This window comes from Rhipicephalus microplus, chromosome 1 (genome assembly GCF_043290135.1).
Source record: "Rhipicephalus microplus isolate Deutch F79 chromosome 1, USDA_Rmic, whole genome shotgun sequence".
NCBI classification, from domain to species: Eukaryota; Metazoa; Arthropoda; class Arachnida; order Ixodida; family Ixodidae; genus Rhipicephalus; species Rhipicephalus microplus.
In genome coordinates, this window is record NC_134700.1 from 161,269,107 (window position 1) to 161,294,141 (window position 25,035).

At 47.1% G+C, this 25,035-nt stretch overlaps 1 protein-coding gene across 1 annotated transcript in view; it reads right to left on the minus strand.

The window, feature by feature from the left end:
• The window catches only part of LOC119178484 (Unconventional myosin ID), an 83,610-nt gene extending 63,462 nt beyond the window's left edge, over positions 1–20,148 (minus strand). The window contains exon 1 of the mRNA XM_037429694.2: positions 19,883–20,148. Within this exon, the coding sequence (XP_037285591.2) occupies positions 19,883–19,971 (89 nt within the window). The 5' untranslated portion in view covers positions 19,972–20,148. The remainder of the gene's footprint in view (positions 1–19,882) is intronic.
• Between the last annotated feature and the right edge of the window lie 4,887 nt (positions 20,149–25,035).

The following is a 25,035-nucleotide window of genomic DNA, read 5'->3' on the forward strand; positions in this document are numbered from 1 at the left end:
GCCATTACCTGCGCCGTTCGCAGCAGACAACGGCGGCGAGCCGCCACGCACTTTGCGCGCATTTGCATACGCACGCGTTCGTCAGCGCGTCGCCGTCCGCGTTATCCGGAGTGTTCTTCGCCGACCTTCGCGAATGTCGCTGATCAGAAACTGCGAGCGCTGACGGAGCTCCCTCATGTGCTGCGAGTGCAGGCGACCGTGACCTCTGCAATGAGGCATAGAACGGAAGGTCGGATAAGTGGACACATTTCCTCGCACGATTCAGCGCGTGAATGTTCGCCGATAGCGCAGAAAAATAAGGAATTCGCGGAATGTTGTTTACTCGCCATGAAAAACATGTAATTGCACGGTCACCGTCGGCGTCCCGCGGCGTCAGGAACAAGTGACGTTAGAGAATGTTCACGTGATGACGTCGTCATAATGATGTCGCGATGACGTCACAAATACCACACAATTTGCAACGTCATCATGACGTCATTACACGACATCGTAGCTTGCTCTACAGTGTTCCAATGACGGAGGCAAAGTGAAACCTGGTGAGGTGCTTCCGATCTTTGAGGCAAAACCAAAACCACATTAGAGGCACAAAGCTTTCAAACGGTGGCGGAGCAGGATCAGTGCATCGGCTGAGAAAGCAAAGATGGCTTTCGCATTCGAATCGATCAATCAATCAATCAATCAATCAATTAAGCTTTCTTTTTTGTCTTTTAAGTGTCATCTTAAATGAACGCATATGGGATTTTGTGAGTCTTTGCGCGCCAAAACCACGATTTGATTAGGGGACACCGTAGCGGAGGGCTCCGGAAATTTCAACCTACTCTGGTTCTAAACACGAGCCCCTCATTGCGCCTCCATGAAAATGCGACTGCAATGGCCCAGATAGAACGACCGTCTTTCGGGTCAGCAGCTTAACGACTGCCGCCGCGGCAACATTGTGGAAAACAGAATCAGGTTAGAGTTAACAATTTACTCAATAGATAGATAGATAGATAGATAGTGACATTTATTCTACTCAATCTAAAAAAACTTGTAAGCCCAAACAAACGAGACACGGAAGAGCGAAACACAAACAAGCCCAGACTAAAACTTCCAATTCATTTCTAGAATAAGTATATATATATATATATATATATATATATATATATATATATATATATATATATATATATATATATATATATATATATATATATATATATTAGAAAAATAAAAAAAACATATGTGAGGCTTTCCGTCTCAAAAGCACGATATGATAATGAGAACACTGCCATGAAGGCCTCCGAAAATACCACAAGAACCAGAATTGAGTGCCTTATTTGTTCGCATTTCCAAGTTTTTTTTTTTCCAATGAAGCTATACTAACTGGCCCGCCTTCTGAACATACATAATGATTGCATAACTACTTATAGTTTCGATACAGCATTGAAGAACTCTGATAGAGCATAGTTACGTATACGCTCTGTCGGATGCACTGGAAGCGAAGCCACTTGACTGTCATCTGTGCGTCATAAATGTGTGATCACGCAAATTATCGCTTTGAACAGCAAGCATTTGCATTCACTGATCTTGCAGTGCCTTGTATGAAGCATATTAAAAAGCGTTCACGTTTGACCTTGGTTTCTTTTCTTCTCCTTATGTGATTCTTAAAGAGAAAAGAAAAGTGGGCCCTGTAACTGTCTGCATCAGAGTGCGACACCTCAACAGTAGTTCACGAGGGATGGGGGTAGAGGAGGGATTAAAAGAATGGGATTAAAGGTAAAGAGATAGAGATTGATATGTGGGGTTTAACGTCCCAAAACACCATATGATTATGAGAGACGCCGCAGTGGAGGGCTCCGGAAATTTCGACCACCTGGGGTTCTTTAACGTGCGCCCAAATATGAGCACACGGGCCTACAACATTTCCGCCTCCATCGGAAATGCAGCCACCGCAGCCGGGAATCGAACCCGCGTAAAGAGATGGAGAGAGGAAAGAGAGAGCGAGGCGCAGGGACAGCGAACGGCAGAAAACGACGGAAGTAAAGAGGAGATAGGAAAGATGGAAACACGGTCACAGGAGTCCGAGGACGGGGCACCACTCGGCGAGAGCTCTTGACAGCGTCAGGAGATGGCGTAGGGGGAGCCAGTCGGCCAGAGCTGCGCTGTCGTCGGAGATGGCGGGGGCACAACCGGTCGGCACGAAATCCACAGAGCGCCCCTGACGCAAATACGTTAGGGTTGATGTGTATACAGAGACATTGCCATTTCAAGCGCACATCGAGTTGTCCATATGTTCCTGTTATTTTGCCCATTCCCCGATAAAGATTTGCGACAGGATGTCTGCAATATACTCGACATACACCGAGCGGGCGTTGCTTGAAAGTGTCGTGTCGATAAGATAAGGACGTGTCTATGACCTCTGACCTCGTGCTGGCAATGTCGGGCGACTTGGACAGCATCTGGCGTGTCTTAGTTGGCGAGAAACGTAGCGAAATGATATATCTACCAATTCAAGGTTACATTAGGCGTCTTGGGAAGGGCATAAAATACCGAACGGGGAACCAACGGTGAGAACAAATATTTATCACGACGAAGATAACCGTCCATTGTGAAGGAGCAGCGACCAAATAAATCCAATGGACATGCTTTCAAGAGTCACCAAATATATCGCTGGTGCCGGCAACGGTGCCTGTCCGTAGTGGCACACATGGTACCGCCCGAGATAAATCGATAGCTTGGAGAACCGGCCCGCCTGCATCACGCAGTATACCGTCCAAGTGCGAGACGTTTCTCCAGAGCAGTCTCAAGATATGCACCTGGACGCGTTGCAGCAAGTTCCAGGCCAGATATTTTGTTGGTGTGCGATCTAGAGAGAGAGGTAGGTTTAATCACAGAAAGGCAGAGAGGTCGGCCTGAGCCATAGCGTGCTCTAGCCTGCTACTCTACAATGGGGGAGGGGAAAGGGAAAAGATTAATGAATGACGATGGTGAGAGAGAGAGAGGTGAGTATGTGGTATTTTTTTTCTAGCTGAGATAAACTTTATAGCCGCGCATATAGTCCAGTTGCTTCTAAAAAGGTTATAACTGCTCTTATGACCACAATCGCACTGTTGGTGTCTGGCCAAGGGCCCAACACGGTCTCATCAGTTAATGGCCTACTGCGATATCGTTCAGTAGAAGAAATAAGTGTTTGTCGTTCATGTGCGTATCTAGTTTAAAACATTGAAAAACGACTACGGTCTGTAGGGATGGCGACAAGCGCGGTATACAGTGTCGACGACACGTTTGTGTCGTCGACACAATGAGTCATGGTTGTGGTGCTGACTTGACAAGGTCGCGGGGTCGAATCTCTGCCGCGGCGGTGGCATTTTCAATGGAGGCGAAAATGCGTGAGGCCCGTGTACTTCAATTTAGTGAAGTGCACGTTAAAGAACACTAAGTGGTCAAAATTTTCTGAGCCATCCGCTACGGCATCCCTGAACTACTATGCTGGTTTTGGGACTTAAGACTTCAACAATTATTATTATTATTATTATTATTATTAGTAGTAGTAGTAGTAGTAGTAGTAGTAGTAGTAGTAATGTTATTGTTCTTGTTGTTGTTGTTGTTCCGCCAACATTGCCTCAAACTTTCCTTCGGTAGCGTGTCGGGGTCCGGAAGATTCGTCCCGATAATTATTTTTTTTCGCGGCCTGGGCATTCCAGCAAAACGTGTTGCAGAGCACCGGTGCATCTCCAAAAGTGTCATTTCGTGGGGTTCATACGGCGCATAATAATTCCGAGTACATAAGCGTACGTTTGTATATTACGCGGAGAGCAGTGGATTTCTCGTTGCTTAGTTTTGGACGTGGTAGTGGATACTACACCTTTCCAGCTGTTAGAGCTTCAATGAAGCCACTAAACGAAGCAGCACATGCTGCGTACGTTTCTACTAAACAAACAATTTAAAGAGAAACCCCGTCGGAGTGAATATTACAAGAAACGAATAATTTGATTGATTGATGATTGATATGTGGGGTTTAACGTCCCAAAACCACTATATGATTATGAGAGACGCCGTAGTGGAGGGCTCCGGAAATTTAGACCACCTGGGGTTCTTTAACGTGCACCCAAATCTGAGCACACGGGCCTACAACAAGAAACGAATAAGTATGTCAACCTCTCCCTTTCTTTCGCGATTCTTCTTCACAGAAAATTAACGTGCCAACACACACACACACACACAGATATATATATATATATATATATATATATATATATATATATATATATATATATATATATATATATATATATATATATATATATATATATATATATATATATATATATGACAGCTCGCTAATTTAGTTTCCACACAAACGAGCGACATCGGGCCGTATGTCTACGAGCTTGCAGCTTGTCCCGGTTGATGACCTTGAAGCGGGCGACCGCGCTGTTGCTGGTATACAGTCCACTAAACGACAGTGGCTGCGAGAGGGTCGTATTCGAAACAAAACGGGAAATAGCTATAGTGACAATCGAAGGAATAAGGCGCGCGGTGTACACTTGTAGAGAGAACGCATGCAGATACCCATAACACCCAACAAATTCTAGCAGCTTTCGGGTTCATATCGCGCCCAGGTACGAATGTAATCGGCATTACAACAAACTGAAGCCTATATATAGCACATCCAAAAACTTCCTCCTTCCCTCCCAACCATTTAGGACAGAATCCTTGACGGCGCTTATGATGGTGTGATACAGGCTATTAGTTCTAAGCCCCCTTTTTCATGTGCTAAAACAGCTTGGCTGGTCGTTTCGGCGATGGAACTCGAGAAGGTGTCACTCGACGAGCATTCCAGTGGGGAAAGGGCATGAAGTTCGGTCGAGGCGCTACTGCACGATTCGTCTGGCATGTAGAGTGGAATGACGACACAGTTTCGCATATTGCTCACGCCAGTGTGGAGCGAAGCTCCATCATCAGCATTCACTGCACGACATTCGCTTCACGGCATTAGCATCACGGCATTCACTTTCACGGCATTCAATTCATGGCATTCAATTCATGTCAGTCACTTCATAGCTCCCAAAGAGAATGAATGCACACGCAATTTTCAGTCGGGATGAGTGCTGTAAGCCGAACTGACATGTACGTATGCCGTTCGTTAGAAACAAAAGTCCCTTGGGCTCGATCATTCGAAAGTTGAAAAGCGGGGCTATATTTTCTGCATCCCGTCAGAAGGCACGGCTAAGTACTACACGAAAGCGGGCAGGGGTACCAAATAACCGATCACACATCTAAACACCTGCATCGATCAAAGCGAGGGAGGCTGCACGTGACGCCGATTTTTCCAGCCATACGATGCAGTTTTATACACTACGTCTGCATGCATAGTGCATTATTTGTAAAGACGTACAGGGAGCGCCTCTATTTCTCCTGTGCACAGGCAGATTCTTTGTACACTCAATAAAAAATAAGTGTATGTGTGACTCCTTACAGGTTATTCCTGGCTTGCCACGTATATATAGTACTCTTCTCAAAGAGGCACGTTAACTCTCTCATGGGCTCCAAGACTCTCAAAAGAGAGTATAATGGACCCCCAAAACAGAGTTGACGTGTCTTTTTAAAAAGAGTCATATACGTGGTGACCAACCGAAAGGAGTTACACATACGCTTTTTCTTTCTTTAGAGTGCAGGGGACTTCGTTGTAGGAGATTATTCGTTGCGGCGGTCTGCCATCGCTTTACCGTTATTCGCTTTTCGTATATGTGAGGGGTACAGAATCCACAACCACGACATATAAAATACGTTTTATGAGTAATTTCATTGTATAGATAGTTCGACAATGAGTGCACGTGACGAAAGGAATAACAATAATTGTTGGGCTTTGACGTTCCAAAACCACAATATGATTGCGAGGGACGCCGTGGTGGAGGGCTCCGGAAATTTCGACTTCCTCTATAGACGGTTGCGAGGTTGCAAGCGTTGTACTCCAAAAAACTTCCGGTGATATCATTTACCAGCTCCCACCATCGAAACTGAAAGTACGTTTTCACGTTCTTTTCAAGGGTAAGGAAAGTTTCTTTCGTTTTTCACATAAAAGGAACGTGCACAAGGGAAGGGGACTATAGAAAATCAGCGGGCTATTTTCTAAAGCTCTTGTTGTCCATCGATGCTATTAAGGCACATCGGTGGACAAAATCGGATGTCCTCAAGGGCCTGTGTTTGTAAACAATAAAACGTGCACCTAATCTAAGTACACGGGCCTATAGCGTTTTCGCCTCAATCGACCTCCGCGACTGGGATTCCATCCCACGACCGCCAGATGTGGAGTCGAGCATGCATAACAACTAATAATAAAAATAATATTTGAGATTTTACGTCCTAAAACCACGATACAATTACGAAAGACGCCGTAGTGGAGGGCTACGAAAATTGTGACCATCTGGTGTTCTTTAACTAGCACTGACATTACACAATACACGGGCATCGACCATATCGCCTCCATCCAAATGCGACCACCGCGGCCACCAGCCGAGCACCATTGCGACTGCTCCACCACGGGAGACCTCCCATAACCACCACGCCATAGCGGCGGGTCATAGCCCCGGAACCGACAAGTACATTCCGCAGTTGCGCTTTAATAACCCTCTCCCCTCGTTTTCTTACACAGACAACAAGACTGACGAACTCTCTCATGTACGGAACGGCCGTCCATTCTCGTGATTCCCCGTATCTCCCCGTGTAAATGTATCTGAAGAGAAGCAAAGCGGGACACGACAGAGAGGAATAACGGCGCAGGCGTCAGAGCGTGACAGCGGCGCATCGCGCTCGGCCACGGAACACCACGTGAGGACAACAGAGTACGGGCGCGCTTGCGTGTAACTGCGTCGGCAAGACAAAGTACAAGACACGCGGCTAATCACGCCGCCGGGAGGGGTAGGGCAGAGAGAGACGCCTGGATTGTGGGAGGGTGGTGAAAGAGCGATTTGCTTTTAATGAGGCTACGAAAGGAATGAGAGCAGGAAGGAAGGGAGAGAGGGGGCGCATGTCGAAGGGTTGAGCCCGCAAGCGAAGCCGTGGCCTGGATAACGACAGCCGGACAAGCTCGCCGCGCAAGTATTAGCGGAGAGAGAAAGGAGAATAAAAACTGTTGCCGCTGGCGCCGTCGAGCGAAAGTGAAGTGTGCCAGCTGACTTCAATGGCCCGTGTGTACAGTGTACTAGACGGCTTGAGCAACGGAGCGCGCCGCTGCTCCGCTTGCGCCCGCCAGCCACTTACTTGTGTTTGACCGCGCGCTACGCACGGATATCGGAAAGGCTGATCGACCCAGTTGGGCCGCGCCCTTCGACAGCAAAGCCACTGCAACGGGACCAGAGAGAGAGAGAGATGTTGTCGTTGAAGTACAGATGTGCGCGATGTTCAAAGAAGGCTATGTCATACGTTAGACCACCACACATAACCTTAATTCTTTCTCCCCCCCCCCCCCCCCCCGAGGTTTGGAGTTCATGGAGAATTTTGCATTTTGCGTTCAAGGAAAATAACTGCGTATGTTACGAAACAGTTGTGTAGCGAGGGGCTTCAGCTGCAAACTAAAAAAAAAATGAATCTGGAGTTGTGAAGTACCCACACATTGAAACATCGACTGCAATAAGCGATTGAACCGCGTCATGTTGCCACGAATCTCGTCGATAAGAGCAATGTTAGCTCCGATGTGAGTGTTCCGGCCGTCAAATCACGCCGTTACGACACAAACTGTATTGCTGAATGCGAAAGTATGGGCATCACTTATCTTTTAATTTTCTCGTTTCAAACCGTGAGCATAGTGTACACGTGACACAAGTACTGCAGATTAACATGCACGTAGAATATGAACTTCGTACGAACTCTAACCAACTTAGGAGTTTGTTTTACTCATACTATTAATCTAAAAACAGGAGGGCTTATTGAGACCTCGCGTGCGTGTTGCATTGGAGTGTATATATTGAAAGGTCATTGCAAGACGCACACATAACAGGAAGGCATCAACTACGCAGGCAATGCGCCCTGCCGGCGGAGCGCTTGAACGGGAACGAAACTCGAATAAGCGAACGAAGCGATATCAAAACCGGATGTGCACAGGCCACCGTGGCACAGCCCCACTTATAAATACAGGTCTGCCGGAAACTCGCGTGTGCCAACATTTGCCGGGCGTTTACGACAGGCAGTCAGCCGGAACAATGTAGGGCGAAGATATTTATATATTTATTTTTATTTCTCGAACTAACGTAAGTTCCACAAGCGGCAGCCTTTGTTTTTCTTTTTTTCTGAGGGGGGGGGGAAGGGAGGGCGACGTGAAGGGTATTCTGGAATGACACCGTATATGCAACGAAAGCCTAATTAGCTATGCTTAATTGTCTCAATAATTATTAATCGTTGAGATTTTGTTGTCGCAAAACCATTGCATGTTTACTAAAGACGCCGTAGAGGAGGGCACCCGAAATTTCAACTACATGGGGACCTAATCTAAGTACACGAGCCTCAAGCATTTTCGCCTTCACCGGAAATGCGGCCAGGATTCGATCCTGCGACCTTAGGGCCAGCAGTATTACTTGTCCTGCTGCTTACCGTATACACGTAGTAGGCGGTTTCAGGTCACACAAGCAAATGTCAAGTCCTTAATCCTTTTGTTTTTATTTCATTCACGAAGTACCATCGTTATGAAAGACATTGAATAAATAAACGGCCGTGAGATCTCTTTCATGTTATTTCCCGTTCTCCCGCTATACAAGTCAAGCCCAGTCAGAGGCGTTTGCTAGTAGCTTTCAGAATACCATTTCACAAACTTGTAAATGGGCGCCCCGCCAGGGTGGTCTAGTTGCTATAGGGCGCTCGGCTTCCGACCCGCAGGTCGCGAAATCAAATCCCGGCTGTGGCGGCTGCATTTCCGATGGAGGCGGAAATGTTGTAGGCCCGTGTGCTCAGATTTGGGTGCACGTCAAAGAACCCCAGGAGGTCAAAATTTCCGGAGCCCTTCACTACAGCGTCTCTCATAAGCATATGGTGGTTTTGGGACGTTAAACCCCACAAATCAATTAAATTGTAAATGGGTAGCCTCCTCTCACCTCTGCTTTCACTTTCGCTGAAAGCTTGCGTGACACGACCACGCAAGATGAACATTTAATTTCATTACAATTACACCAGAAGAACAATCGGAATTGATCTCATCGGACGTTGTTTTCTGTCGTCAATAAAGTCAATCCATGTATTTTCGATAAATAATATATGTGCACGAGCCCAGCTCGAGGACTATTTGGTTTCGTCGCAAGCGTGTATATATGATCGACAAATTTGCGCAAAAAATATTATTTAAAAGTAATATACAATGAAGAAAGCAAGAAGAACGAAATGTGCTTCGAATTCGTGTAAGTAAAGAACAGCTTTCGCAAACGTTTGCTTATGTTAATTTCATGACCCCAGTAAGCGTAGCAAAAAAAAGTATCCGAGAAAAATACGACACTGAAATTCCCTGTGCTCCCACAACAAGAAAAACATTCTTTAGAGGCGAAGCCCCTCATGCCATGGGTCGTACGTCCAGTGTCGTCGTAGTCGTATACAGCCACTTGGATTGCACTGCATGTCAATGAAAACGGCGTCACAGCATATACACGGAGTTATTAATGATGAGTGGGGCGAAGCGTCCATCAGTCCATCCGTGCGTCCGTCCACTTCGCCCCACTTGTCATTATTCACCTCGTGGATATGCTGTGATTTTTTTTTATACAGAGAACTTCGCAACCTCGTATTAACATCATCCTGCATTGAAATCAGGTGTATATGTCCATATTAAAGATACCCGAATAATGCTACGCATAACTTGGATGATGCGTACTTGAATGTCTAGCCTCGCCACCTTTTTCGTCCCCTTTTATTCATTTCAGTTCACGTTATTTGTTACACTTAATTTACGGACAATTTAATAGCGCCTTTGTGCCTTTTGTGACCTATAGTTGTCAGTTGTATTCGAATGCAATTAGTTTTGTCTAAAAAATAAAAAAGAACCCCCCCTCCAAATGCCCTTCTTTTTTAGCTTCACCCACGAGGGCTTCACCAATGGATGGCCGTACAGTGAGAACACTCATAGCACCACAATGGAAATTCCCTTAATTTACAATTTTTGCGAGAGAAGAGAGCAAGTTGTTTATGCAAAGACTGCACTTATACGCCGTATATTAGAGCTCGATTTCGTTGAAAGCTATAACAAGTGCAGAAATCGCGGCGCTTTTCGCAGCCCCTCTGAGTTACCTTTAAAACGCTCTCGTAGAGGGCGATAGTCGGACCACCATGTGTCGGTTTCGATAATCATGCACAGCGCTCGCGACTCCTTCTGTGCAGCGGCGTTACGGCTTGCACCGAACTGTGCTCAACGAACAATCGAGCATAAGCAACTCTTCCCATCCGTTAACTGCTGCGGCTCAGACGACCCGCTACGCAAGGCTACTGTGCCTGAACTTGAACTATTGTTGTTGTGGCTTCTAGGCGGCATGATAAAAAAAACAAGTAGACCGCGTTACTTGGTACAGACCCGTCTTTGTAGGAGGCGCAATACTACGCGAAGGGATAACGAGAAACAAAGACACTACACAAGCGCTTGTCTATATAGTGTATTTCTTTCTTGTTGTGTCTTAGTGCAGTTTCGCGCCGCCAGCGCATATTGTTCTCGGCGGGAATCAGCATGAAAAAATAACAGTACAAGAAAAGAAAGGCGGAGAGGGGCAGCACCAATGAGTTCCGTTTTATCGATCCGCTATTTTTTGCACAGTTTCCCGCGACGACGTAATCAAACAGAAGACATTTAGTGATCAACAAGGAGAGGGGAAAAATGAATGAACGGGCAAGGTTGAGCTCGTGCATCTTAAGAAGCGCTAACGAACATTCATGATTTAAAGAGAGCACGTAAATGGGACGGGTTGCACATGCTATAGCTTTGTTGATCGCCTAGCTTGCGCTATTTCTGCTGCTGGGCGACAACTGTGGTACGTACAGTGATGAACAACCATGAAGAGACACTACCCCTTTACGCACGCACACGCACGCATGCCATCGCACGCACACACACCAATTATGTAACAAGTTAGGCCATCGTCAAAATCCCCCCCCCCCCCCCAGTGTCTACTTTTTATAAATCCGTGTCTCAATTGGTGCTAGATATGATTAACGGGAGCACAGCCACAGGTTATTTTTTACAAAAAAGCGGGGAAGCGACGGTGGGGTCCGACTCCCTTTTTATGTATATGTAAGCGTATATGCACATCGCTATGCCACAAGCATGGTCCTCGTTCAGCAACGTTTGTTTTCACGAGAACCAGCGCAGCAGCTCCGGCGAACTCCCCCCCCCCCCTCTCTCCCCAGCGCCACCTTCCACGCAGAAGGCGGCGAGCCACCGAGCAGTTTCCGGGCAAAGCGTCGCCTCCTCCGCCGAGCCACTGTGCCGTTCCGTGGAATTGGTTTCACAGAAAAGACAAAAACGTTATTTAAGGCTGTGCCGGCCCCATGTTTAGGGCATTTTGCCCCAGCCGACGTTGTCGTGCTGGCCGGCTCTGTACAAACGACAACCTGCTACAGTAAACGCTACTTCTGTTGCTGTTTTCAAAACGGATTGCCTCCCTGTTTCGCCTTCGGGCTAAGGCTTCAGCGAAGTCCGCTCGACGGCTCGCCGCTCTTCGCCACCGCTACCATCGCGACACAGCAAATTCCTAACAACATTCAAAATTCAAAACTTTCGCGAGGTGGGGGCGGTACTATCTTTGCGAGCGGTGGTCACTCTCACACACGTTACTATCTTAATGAAACGAACCACAGGGGCGAATGGGGATGGTAGTTCACATGATTGGAGCACCAACGAGAATATTTCAACTATTCATCCGTGCCTGTTTATTACATTGAGGTTTTCAATCCAGACAACTTACGATAACAAAAGGAGGGGGGAGGGGAGTTAAAGGTAGGAGAGTGAGAGAGGGGGGTGACCGTGTAGCACAGCTGCCGGCAGACACACACATCCGGCACCGGCCGGAAGCGGGGTCGCATGAGACGCGCGCCTCTCGTTCAGCCAAAACACGACCTCCCACGCGACGCGGCGGCGACCGATAGATGCCGCAATCGGCGCCGCCTGCCGCAGAGTCCGGTTTTCTAGACGGAAGCCCCGTCACATACCGCGTGCCGAGCATTCCTCACGCGCAATGCCGCAACGAAGCAGGCAGGCCACACCCGAAGCCGCACCGGCGTCCACGCGTAAACGCCACGACGAGCGCGAAAAAGAGCGACGGCCAAGGGGAGAGAGTTGATTCGCCGTCCGACACCGCGATCCGTCTCATGGCCCCGCGCATTTCAGGGCGAAAGCCTTGGATGCTTCACAGTATGCGAAAATAAACCGTCGGTGGCGTCAACACGAGTGCTGCGAAAGATCATCATTGCATGATGACATCATCACGAAGTCAGAGATAACCAAAATGTGCTACGTTTCCGTGACTTCACTACGACATCACATAACGCGACGTCACAGGACAGCGTCGCTTGGTCAGCGGTGGACCGATCACGGAGGCAACGCATGACGGTGGGCTGCAGAAAACTTCCTCCGATGCCGGAGGCAGTGCAAAACAGCGTTAGGTGCGGAAAGCTTTTTTTTTTTTTTTTTGAGGGGGGCGGGAGAAGATCAATACATCGATTGACAAGAAAAAAAATAAGATGGCTTTCGCCTTCTAGTTGTCTTAGACGAATAGGTAAGGGAGGTTGTCAGTTATATTCGAAGCAGGGTGACAAAAGCTTTAGAAGTCCTACACAAACTGACGTCCACACTGAATAAGGCACGCGCACAGACACGGACACAAGAAGGGAAAAAAGAAAAAGCCAACTTTACGGGCGCACCGTGTGTCCTTCTAGCGTCCATGTGCTTGCTTCATCCAGTCTAAACATGGCCCAATACCAACTAACCCCAATTATCCGTGCTACAAACTGCCCACTAAGAGAGTTGCAATGTGGGCTTGTTGGTGATGGATATGAAATGATTTTTGTAGCGCGAGGCGAAATACAGAAACAGGAAGGGAGAGAGTGACAGGACAGAGCGCTGATACAAACACGCTCTTGACGATGTGTGTATCAGTGAGCCTTCGATTGCATTGTAACCTAAGAAGCTGGGGTTCTTTCGTACGTGGTGATACGCGGTTTTATCTGTGATGGTTTTTTTCGTTTTGATTTTATGTAGATGGCATTGCCGCGCAGTCATCTCAGTGAATCTACGTGCTTATCTGTCTGCCTGACGATTATGCTTTAAAAGTGGCTTAATGATCGAAAATAAACATGTTGCTAGTAGCACTCAGTCCTGTCACTCTATCACTTCCTGTCTTCCTACTTCGCCTCGCTGCACGAAAAACCCTTAATATGCCCACTAAGGGCAGTTGATACCACTTAAGCCAGACCTCGGACCATATATGTGCGCATGGTTTCACAGCAACACCCTTCCAATCACGTTTTTAGTAGGTTGCGTCCGAAATAAAAAATGCTTCTCAAATGCATGCAGAAATATATATGAAACGACGACGCCCTATAGCTCGCCTCCATGATCCCCGGCTTTCCGGTGATAAAAGTCGGGAAACCCGTCGCCGTGATGCAACATCGCGTGTCTTCGGACGCCTCTATCAAAAAAAACGAAAAAAATGGCGCCCCCATCTTCTCACGAGAGGGAACTCCAGTGAATGCGTCGCAGAGTGGTGGGGGTATCTCGTGGATGTTGCGTAATTGCGTATGGTTTGGGAATGCTTAATTGTTGTTTCGACGATCGTCATAGTTAAGCTGCTATCGATTCAGTCGATTTATCTCTCTCTCTCTGACTTCTTTTGCATAAATGGTGTGGATGGCAACACTAATAGCGCGTTACCAGTTCTTCTCGCGCAGGCGCAAGCCGGCCTTAATTTGCAATTAATCACTACTGCACCCTTTAGTTCTTCGCGGCGTCTTGTTGTTTGAAGCCGTGGCCATTTTATCCTCGACAGCATTTGAGATATTCTAAATCAAGCTTCCCTATCTAGACGCTCCATCGCAACAGAGCGTATACTTTGTTCCTGCTTGGCTGCATCGTTCAGCGTATACGCAGTGGACTAAGCTTCAGCAGCATGTTACACACTCTGTAAGACCTGAAGGTATGCCACTGATTTCATAATGCGTTATTTACGCAATCGAAGCCTAGAGTTCTTGCAGGACATAATAAGCTCCACGCGCTTGAGACGCATTAATTTACCCTGACGTTCTCAGATAATTGCGTCACCCTCCGCGGTGGTCTAGTGGCTGGGGTGTGCGTCTGTTGACCCGCAGGTCGCGGGATCGAATGACAACCGCATTTCTACGGGCGTGAAATGCTAGAGGCCTATGTGCTTAGATTCAGGTTCCCCACAACACCGGAACAAAAAAAAAATTACGCAGCCTTCGACTACGACGTTCCTCCTATTACATCGTGGTTTTCGAGCGAGTAAAAAATCCACGGATATTCACGAAGTTAATAACGATGACTGGACAAAGCTGGGTCCTGTGGTTCATAATGCTTACGTTGAAGTCACCGACTAGTGAAGGTACGCACAGACGAATAGATAGAGGGAGGGATGGACGGACGTATTCTGCCACATACTTGACTGATGTACACACAAAGTCGTGTTTTACAGATGCTTTCGTTTCTCGTTGCGTAGGTATTCAGTTTCGGTTTCGGTACGGTGGAGCGTGATGGATGCGGGCGACAACAAGGCTCGGTCTTAAGCTTCATCCCTGAAACCCCAACAACTGATATTGCCCAGCCTCCAGGATCAAGTGCCACTTTTGACAAAGCGGCGATGTCCACTGATGTCATTGCTTGATGGCGTCACGAATTTCGGAGATCTGCGACACCATATGACGATGTCCTATGGTAACGCAACAGCATGCCACAACTAGTGGCATAGGGTTTTTGTGCCATTCCATTCGGCTGCGGTGTTTTTGGTCAAGGGAATACACAACGAGACATTTAAAACAACTAGTCAGGAATGAGAAAGCTCTCTTCTTTCTCACCGTAAAACAATGAAAGGACAAGTTGGCAGGCGTTCATGAATGTATATTTCGACTGGTGTACGCTACAATGACGAAACACTAAAACAACGACGAAAAAGACAACACAAAACATCTTTAATGTCGTTTAGTGAACACATTTATATTCACGGTGAGTAAAGCGAGAGGCAGGGTGAGGGGAGGTCTGAAATATAAAGTATGACGAAATATCAAGACGTAAATCAATTTTTCCGATTATACTTCATGGTTAGCCTACGGCATCACCTCTCCGTATTCAGGAAGTTTTGCCGCGGGGCCTATGAACTAGTTAGCAAGGTGCAAATGAACGCTCTTAGCTGGGCTACGTGTGAGAACGGCGAAACAATGACTAAGTGAGTAGTGGTGCAGTTCAGAGAACTTATGCTGGGAGTGGGGCCACACGTCGTTTCAGGTCGTACACACAGGTTTGGTAAGCCGCCATTTCGAGAAGACATGGCGTCATCTGATACTTGGTATACTATTGCTTCAATTGCAATTGAAATTTGTAAAAGTTACGTATTGATCACACTTATGTACCGTTTGAATTTCTGTACTGCACTAGATAGAAAGTTTGTTTTACGTATTTATTACGTGAGGTGTACTGATAATTTTCTTTATTTGGCCCACCCCTGTAAAAGCCTGGCGACCAACGGTATACGCTGAAATAAGTAAACTCGGTCAGTGGGCGTCGCTTCCGATGCGTCCCCGTTAGTCGGGAGTTCGTAATAAATTAAGACACGGCCACGACAGCGTGTGACCAAGTCTGTGTAGATAGCCGATATTAACTTCTAAACATTCCCCGCGGTGGCGATAGCCTGCAGGCTTCGGAATACTTGACGCGCGCACATGTGGGTCACTGATAAAACGTTATCTTTCGCGGCGTTCATTTGCAACCAACGCATGATAGGCCCGACATATCGATCGGTAAACTCGCACGCACATATCTGTTCGCTATACTCGTATGCTGACACATCATGAGAGGGTTAACTGAAACGCGAAAGAGCTTTCGTATTGGAATAGCGCAAAAGACGAAGTACACAGAAATACTTGACTTGCGTTCCACTATGAACTGAAATCGACTAGACCAACTATTTCTTTTACACGAGAAAGCCCCCTGCCCTGCGTTGGGCGTAGTCAGCCTGATGATGACGATGATGCGATGCGCAGAGCTATTTTGTTATGGCGATAGTGCACAATAACTCAAACGATCGCAAGAAAGCTGCGGCTTAACATGCACGGCAGACGCACAAGCGGACAGTACCAAAGTTAATTCCAACATTAAAGGGGCACTGACACAATAACGTTCGCCTCGAGTTTTCTGGGGCCTGTTAGTCATTCTGGGGCCTGTTAGTCATAATGTGTTCCTGGGGCCTGTTAGTCCATAACACGACACATTTTCCACAGCACACGACAGATAATTAGTTAGAAACTCGTTATAACTGACCAGTGTCAGTCTCTTTCAAAAACGACGAGCCACTGCGTGCAACTGTCACCGCCTAGCGGGTGCAGAGATCGATCATGTCAGAACACAGTACTGTGACGCACTTTCATGCGGTTCGCCTCAAGAAGCTTTCTGAAAAAGGACAGCATTGTCAACGAACACAAAACTTTCAACTCGTGCGCCGCAGCCACGGACTCGCGAGCAGCTGCGAGAAGTATTCAGACGGAGCAAACGCCACGACAGATAAATGGCGGCTATGACGTCGTCACAACTTGCTGCAGCATGGTCACGTGAGTGACGTACCGGATCCCCAAGGGTTGCCTTTGAGGGTGTAAACTTCGTATTTAATTTAAAGTACTTTACAAGCTATATTTTCTGTTCATATATTGGTGATGATATACGCATATTCACTGGAATCGATCCCGCAGGCAATCCCGGCCACGCAATTCTGTGTCAGCAGCTCTTTAAGGTAGGCAGCGAGGGTCGCTGTATTGGTCGATGATGTCTTCTGATTATAATTGTGGCCATCTTTTTCAGCGCCAGAATATCACTGTTGGCACTTATACAGGCTGTTTCAGCTACGTTGGGTGAAGCATTAAATAAACAAAAGTCGACATGTGCTCTGCGGGTAGAATTGGCATTGTATTTTCGTTATAAATATGCAGTACGACATGATATTTCTTTCAATCAGCCAATATAAATTAATTGACAAAAGCTGCTAAACTATATACGACTTTCAAAAAGGTAATTCATTCGGAATATCTTCCGATACAGTTGTAACACTTAAGAAATGTTGAAATATTTGACCTGTACGAAAATAACTACACTGTTGCATTTTTTAACAGCCGTTTTTTTTTACAATACGCGAAATTATATTTCAAAATGTTGGCGCAAACTAGCCGAATTAGCTGGGCGATTTCACGTAAGATTGAACAAAGCATGGCTGGTAAACCTCTTAAGTTCGTTTCAAAATTTTATATTTTGTTACCTGATGAGTGGAAAGAATTGATTGATTCGTGGGGTTTAACGTCCGAATGAGTGGAAAGAAGACACCCGCAATTGGTTTTGCCGGAAAAAATTTTTTTCGAGGCACAGTAAATCAATGATGAGGAAGAGGTGGGGTGCCGCACTTACTCTATCTGTTTCTTTTTTCCCCCACTTTGGCGACGAAATACACAAAATATATTGAAGCCATGTATTTCAAATTTGTTTAGCTAAATATATGCTTATTTGTGCTCACCTTCAGTTATTTTTCAATTCTCTGGGTAGTGCACGTGGGTATTCAGTACAATATATAAAATTTTGAAAGAAATTCAAGAGGCAGACCGGCCAGGCCATGCTCTGTTCGATCTTACGTGGAATCACCCAGCTTGTATATACTAAAACTTTCGTCCCACAGCTGGCAGCGCCTATGCAGCTTACACCATGGCTTACACACCTAAAGGAGGACGTCACTGTTGAGACTGCTCACGGCAGCATATCGCCAGAGCTACGATAACAGTCTACGGTAAACATGGCGTTTAATTAAAACAAATAACACGAATCCACGTTCATAAGAAGCCGGTTTCACCACCCCTACGGACCATGAATTGAGCGAATCGAAGCGTTATAGAGTGGGCCGATGAAAAACAAACAGATCGCTGACCTTAACGTCCGCCCTAATCACCAAGAAAGCGCGAAAAGTGTCAACGAAGAAAGTGAGTGCCGCGGGCAGATGCGCGGAAAGATTAGTACGAAAACTGGCTCCGCTATCAGTAAACTATACAGAAAACCTGTATTGGCGTAGCGGCAAACAGTTTTATGTAGCTAAGTCGCGGGTTCGATTCCCAGACCACGGCAGTCGTATTTCAACGGGAATGAAAAGCACGAAAGCGTTCGTGCGTTTGGATTAATATTACCTTAGAGGATCCTACGATGTCAATTTTATTTCGGAGCCTTCTTTTGCTACGTTAAACGCCGTCAGTTAAGTTCAACGATCACCTGTTAGTGGCAGACAGGGGATCGATAGGTACGATTTCAGTATTGCGACTTTATTCGCGCTTATTGGCTCGCCGTGAGCGATCACACAAATCATTTGACTGGGTGTAGCACAGCTCCTTTCAGTCTAATATACAGCGAGTGATTAAAGCGCCACTATATTATTAACTCGGCAATGCCGGGAAACTATGTCAGCAGCGGTCGGCCCTGGTGCATAACGACCGTCAGGTAAAAAAACCCGAGCGACACACAAATGCCGCTGTGAAAAAACAAATCACAGAAACAGCTGCAAACATATTTCACTCGGCTGCCAGTTTTATGAAGGGCAGAAAGCTACGACAACAGATGGGCACGCTAATTCCGTTGTTACTGCCGAGCTTCCTAGAAAAAAGGAGCATTGCGTAGGTAGCGACGTACGGCGCGATACGTTAAAGTTACCGCCAAAAAACAACAGACGTCCCGTGAAAGTCCTGATGCGAGATCACGCAGTGCGCATGTTAACGAGTTTATGTCCCGTGACAAGTCCGCGCAGCTTCTGAACATCGTGAACATGACCGGAACGCAGAATAGCGACATACACACGAAGAACAAAATACGAGTAACAAGAGTGCAGCGGAAGCTCAGTCACTACAACTGTCGTTCAGCGGAGCGCTATTTTTGAGTCAAGGCGAACGGTGCATTCAACTTTCCACTGACGCGAAGGCGCACTAGGGAGGGGGATCGGGATAACTGGAATCCCATTTACGGGTACGCTTCTTTAAGCTCCCCAACTCAAGCAACATCTCCCCGAACGCTTTTACGGGTCGAGTAAGCGGTGCGAAAAAAATAAACAGAAGAGCGACCGCAGACAGCTGCCGACAGGGAGGCAAGTCGTCACCGCGTAAATATAGCGCGCGCCAGCACATAGTAAACTTTCCGCTGCTTATTCGAACACGGCCAGTATGAGTCAGAGGGCAACGGGCAGGGTTATTACACAACGCGGCTCATCTGCCGACGAGCTCGCCGCATATTGATGACAAAGCGAGAGTTTTTCCACCCACGCAAGTGACTCACTCACTGTGGTACCGGCCCGCGTCGGATCGTTACAAACAGCGCGATGGACGACAACGAAACAGCCAAGGCAAAAAGTTGACAGGAGCTTCAGAACACGGCGGAAACAAATACTTGTCAGCGCAAACGTTAGACGTCAACTCCAAAGTTTAATCTGAAAGGTGCAAAACCTATTACACACAGAACTCCCGGCTTTATACAACCAATGCGGCACACTACGGCTTTGGCACTAGTAAACACACTCCGAAGTTCCCCGTTCGCGTACCGGCAGCAAGCTACCGGCCGATTTGAAAACGGTGCGTGCAGCCGCCTCGTCCGTCCGGCGCCGGGAATGCGCGCGACTTTAATCGTTGCTCTTCAGCTACTCACCTTACTTTGAGGTTATCCAAAAACGCATCAGTGGTGATGTTCTCGAGTAGCACAGAATCCCCGATCCCGACGTCGTCGAAACCGGCCATCGCGCATTTCACGTTGGCCGCCGCCAACAACACACACACACGCGCTGTTTTTGAATTCAACGTCGCCGCCCCAGAGACGATCGCAAGACCTCGCACAACAGGCTACGGATTACGCTGCGCACAACTCAACCTAGTGAATCCGCTCAGCCAGCGCAGTAGAGCGGGTCAGGCAGGACAAGCGACGTCAGGCGGCGCCGCGAACGATAGCAGCCAGCACCACCCGTCGACGAACACGCAAACGAACGGGGAAGAATGAAACCGAACGTGAGAGCGCGTACGAGCCGGCTGGGGGACATCGCGTGGCGTCTTCGCGTTTTCTTTCGTTCTTTCTGTTCCCCGTAGTGGTCCTTGCGCTTTTTTCCCACTCGCTTCTTAGAAAGGGCAGGTTCTCTCTTCGCTCGCCTTCACCGTGCTTCGAGCGGCCGTGGTGGTTCTCAGCCCTCTTTCCCATCTCCTTTCGCTGCCTCTCGACTGAACGGTCGCAAAACGAGCTGTAATAGTCGCTACTTTGTAGAGCGGCAGTGCCCCGCCCCACGAGGGGTTCTCGCAACTTCTCCGTCTAATAAGTGCAGATCGGAACCGCACAGTTCATTTAATTAACAAAGCGGCCGTTACGACTTTCACTGAAAGACCGCGATGCGGCGGCCGGAGCGCTTGCTGCCCCGACGGCTCAACGCGGTTCGTAGCCCATCCGCGGCTTCTGACGTGTATCCAGTCGGCATTTTCTTTTACTTGTTTAGTTGCGCCAGTTTTATTCCTCTCGGCAGTCCGTCAAAACGACCGATGGAGTCAGCAACTGGCGCCGCACAACTACTCGCTGACGTTTCCTGTGTCATCGCGTGACGGATATGCTTCGCGCGTTTTGTTGTTTTTATTACACGACCCTGTCTCGACCACTTCAACGATTGTCGACAGCACTTAGTCGGCGAAATTGGAACGAACTGGGGATGCGTGTGCAGCACTGCATGTTGCTGTCAGAGAGGATGTCTTCCTCGTTTAGAACTTTGTTGCTGCCGCGACAGACCTTGATTGTGCTTGAGACGCGAAGTAGGAACACTTTCTTTTTTTTTGCTAATTTTTCTACTACAATAAAATGCTGCTGTATCGGTGTCACTGGTATCTGTGTCATGTCAGCGAAATAAACTGAGAAGACGTATCGCCGGCAAGCGTGTGCTGCGACGGATTTGGAAACTTTCAAACTATTCAGGCAGCCAGGAGGGAGAGGCTTTATTTTATTATCTGTTCCCTCCGCAGAAAAATCTTTCAGTTTTGGATGCGTATGTAGGCAAGTACACATACAAACACACGCACGGTCATCATACATAAGAATGCCTGACCCCACCCCTTCTCACCTTTGCATTCCTAAAAAATTTTGGGCTGTGCCCCTGTTTTACACTGTACAATGATAATTGGCATGCCATTTTTTATGTCTGGGTTTCCTAGCGCTTTCCAGTTTAAACCACAGCGTTTCGTTGACAGGCTTACAATAATGAGGTGTCGGAGTGCAAAACATGTTCAGTCGGCTGCGATAACTTTCGCAACAAGGTCCCACAACATTCGCGGGTTCCTGTATTCTGTTCAACGTTTCTGAATTAAGGGGACACTTTCTGAGTCACACAGTCAACTACCAACTGAAATAACGAATTCAGCGTCATACATACAACCTCAGTAAAAATTTCGTTTTTTTTTATGTTCTCATTTTCTCAAGACTGCGTATACCTCTTGTTATTGTTATTACTTTTTGAGCGAATTGCTGTTGACGATGCTTACGAGTGTTTCATCGATGCATGAACGCTGCTATAAAGGTGGAAAATCGCAAGTGTCGAATGAAGAGCTTCTAGAGAATGTGTTTCTTATTTTTCACTTTTCTTTCTTTCGGTTTTCGCCCACAAAGTCTGCCAGGAATGATCAGTGCAAACTGCGCCTCATTGTTCGAGAAGGTTCGCGATCATTGAAGATCATTCTGCTAAGATTGCGTGCCAGACGCGAACACTCGATATTATTCCAGAGCTCACGCGACAACCAGTGATAAGGCTGGAATAATCGACGGCACATGTATTATTACCGACATACTTCGCCGATTGTCAGTTGATCGACGGCCGACGCTCTGTTCACCGCTAACAGCACCAATGTGTTGCTGTAATATGACTTTCCATTCACCGACCACAAGCTCGGCCGAATGAACAGCTTTATTTGAACATCGAGTCTGCTCCATTCATCCACGTCACGACCCCGTGACATCTGGTGCAGGTGCTGCTTCTTTCATGTTCCGGGCACCCCCGTCAAGCCGTGAACCTATCTCAAGTGGCAAAGGAGACACCGACGCCAACCCCGAACAGTGACTAAGACGCAGGCAGAGGGTACTGTAGCCAGAGTACGAGCCCCTTCCTGCTACAACCAGGCAGCCCCGGATCCCGACATCGACAGCAGCTACGATGACCACTACACCCCGTGCAGCCTGCCACAATCGTTCTTCAGCAGACCAAGGGGCCGCCAACTTTCCGTAAATTTTCAATCGAGGACCCGGAAAGCTGGATCGAGACGTACGACCAAGTCGCCGCCTTGAACAGCTTGGACCCCGAAGTACTACGCCGCGTATACCTACAATGCCACGCGTATTTTCCCTTTTGTTTCTTTATGGCCACGCCTTACCGCCGACGTCGCTCATTACTTGAGGAAGTGCCAGGACTGTCAGCGACGCAAGACGCCACCGACAAGGTCTGCAGGACTGCTGCAGCCCATCGAACCACCTGGCCGACCACTCCAGCAAATCGGTATCTATACTTACTTGGGCCGTTCCCAACGTCGGCTGCCGGAAACAAATGTTTCGTCGTACAGCAACCGACTACTGCTACGTTACTTTTGTTTGTTTCGGTTTTCGCCCACAAAGTCTGCCAGGAATGCTCAGCGCAAACTACGCCTCATGGTTCGAGAAGGTTCGCGATCATTGCAGATTGTTCTGCCAAGATTACGTGCTAGACGCAAACTGCAACCAAACTACCTTCTCGGCCCAGTTTCTCAAGTACTTCTTCAATTCCACCTTGAATATGCCTAAGCCTTGCTGCTAAAGTTCGGCGCAGTTGTTAAGACGGTGAGCAGAGCCCATTGTTGATTCAGGCTTCACACAACCTAACGGTCTCTACGACTGTGTGCTTCCTCTCTCCCACTTGCTTTAGTAACATGTTTGACTACCAAACCTCTCCTTCCTGGTGAACCTATGGTATTGAGGGTAGCGAATAAGACAAGTGTATCGCTCATATACGCATGCTGCCATATAGGTATTATATCCACTATTCTTCCTCAGACGTCGTTTCCATGTCAAATGTAACTAGAAAAGAAATTCAATTTTCTTGGCACAGCACCGTTAATCAATGAAAAAAGAACTGCAAAGACATTACTTTACAAATCTGTTTTCAGCGATTGGGTTGGAAGGGTCTAACCACCAGCCATGAAAATTTACTGGTACCGAACATATAGACTGGAAGTCGGTCTCAGTGCACCGTCAAACAGTTCATAATGCCTCCCGTAAATTGTGGGGCGTATTCATATGGCAAAGAATGGGTTCTCTAAATAGGCTGTATGAAGGGTCCGATATACTATGTGGTTTCTTACGCGCCAGAACCACCCCCAGGTGGTAAAAATTTCCGGAGCCCTCCACTACGGCGTCTCTCATAATCATATTTTGGGACGTTAAACCCCACAAATCAATCAACGTGCCAGAACCACGCGATGTGGATCACCGTTGTGGAAGGCAATGGAAGTTTTAAATATCGGCCATCTTGGGTACACCTAAATCCAAGTGAACTGGTCTCTTGCATTTCGCCTTTATCGGAAATGTAACCATACTATCAATCAGGTAATAGAAAAATGCTCAGAATATAACCAACCACTATACATAGCCTTCATAGATTACGAGAAGGCGTTTGATTCAGTAAAAATATCAGCCGTCATGCAGACACTGCGTAATCAGGGCGTCGATGAAGTATATATAAATATCCAGGAAGAAATCTACAGGGTATCAACTGCTGCCATAGTGCTTTATAAAGAAAGCAACAGAATACCAATCAAGAAGGGTGTAAGGCAGGGGGACACAGTCTCCCCAATGCTGTTTACCGCGTGCTTACAGGAGGTTTTCAAAAGCCTAGAATGGGAACAGTTAGAAATAAAAGTTAATAAAGAGTACCTTAGTAACCTGCGCTTCGCCGATGACGTTGCATTGCTGAGTAACTCAGGGGACGAATTGCAACTCATGATTACGGAGTTAGACAAGCAGAGCAGAAAGGTGGGCCTTAAAATTAATCTGCAGAAAACGAAAGTAATGTACAACAACCTCGGAAGAGAGCAGCGCTTCGAGATAGGTAATAGTGCACTTCAAATTTTAAAAGACTATGTCTACTTAGGGCAGGTGATAACCGCGGAGCCGAACCACGACATTGAAGTAACTAGAAGAATAAGAATGGGGTGGAGCACATTTGGCAAGCACTCTCAAATTATGACAGATAGATTGCCGCTATCCCTCAAAAGGAAGGTATATAACAGCTGTATCTTGCCGGTAGTTAGTTACGGAGCAGAAACCTGGAGACTTACAAAGAGGGTTCAGCTTAAATTGAGGACGACGCAGTGAGAAATGTAAAGAAATATGGTAGGTGTAACCTTAAGAGACAAGAAGAGAGGAGAGTGAATTAGGGAACAAAGGGGGATTAAGGATATCATAGTTGAAATCAAGAAGAAGAAATGGACATGGGCCGGGCATCATAGCGCGTAGACAGGATAACCGCTGGTCATTAAGGGTAACTAACTGGATTCCCAGAGAAGGCAAGCGGGTTAGGGGGAGACAGAAGGTTAGGTGCACGGGCAGATGAGATTAAGAAGTTTGCGGGTATAAATTGGCAGCAGTAAGCACAGGACCGGGTTAACTGGCGGAACATGGGAGATGCCTTTGTCCTGCAGTGGACGTAGTCAGGCTGATGATGATGATAATGATGATGCTGATGATGATGATGGTGGAAATGTGACCGTCGCGGCCCGGATCGAATACGCTGCCTTTGTGTCAGCGTCCAAGCA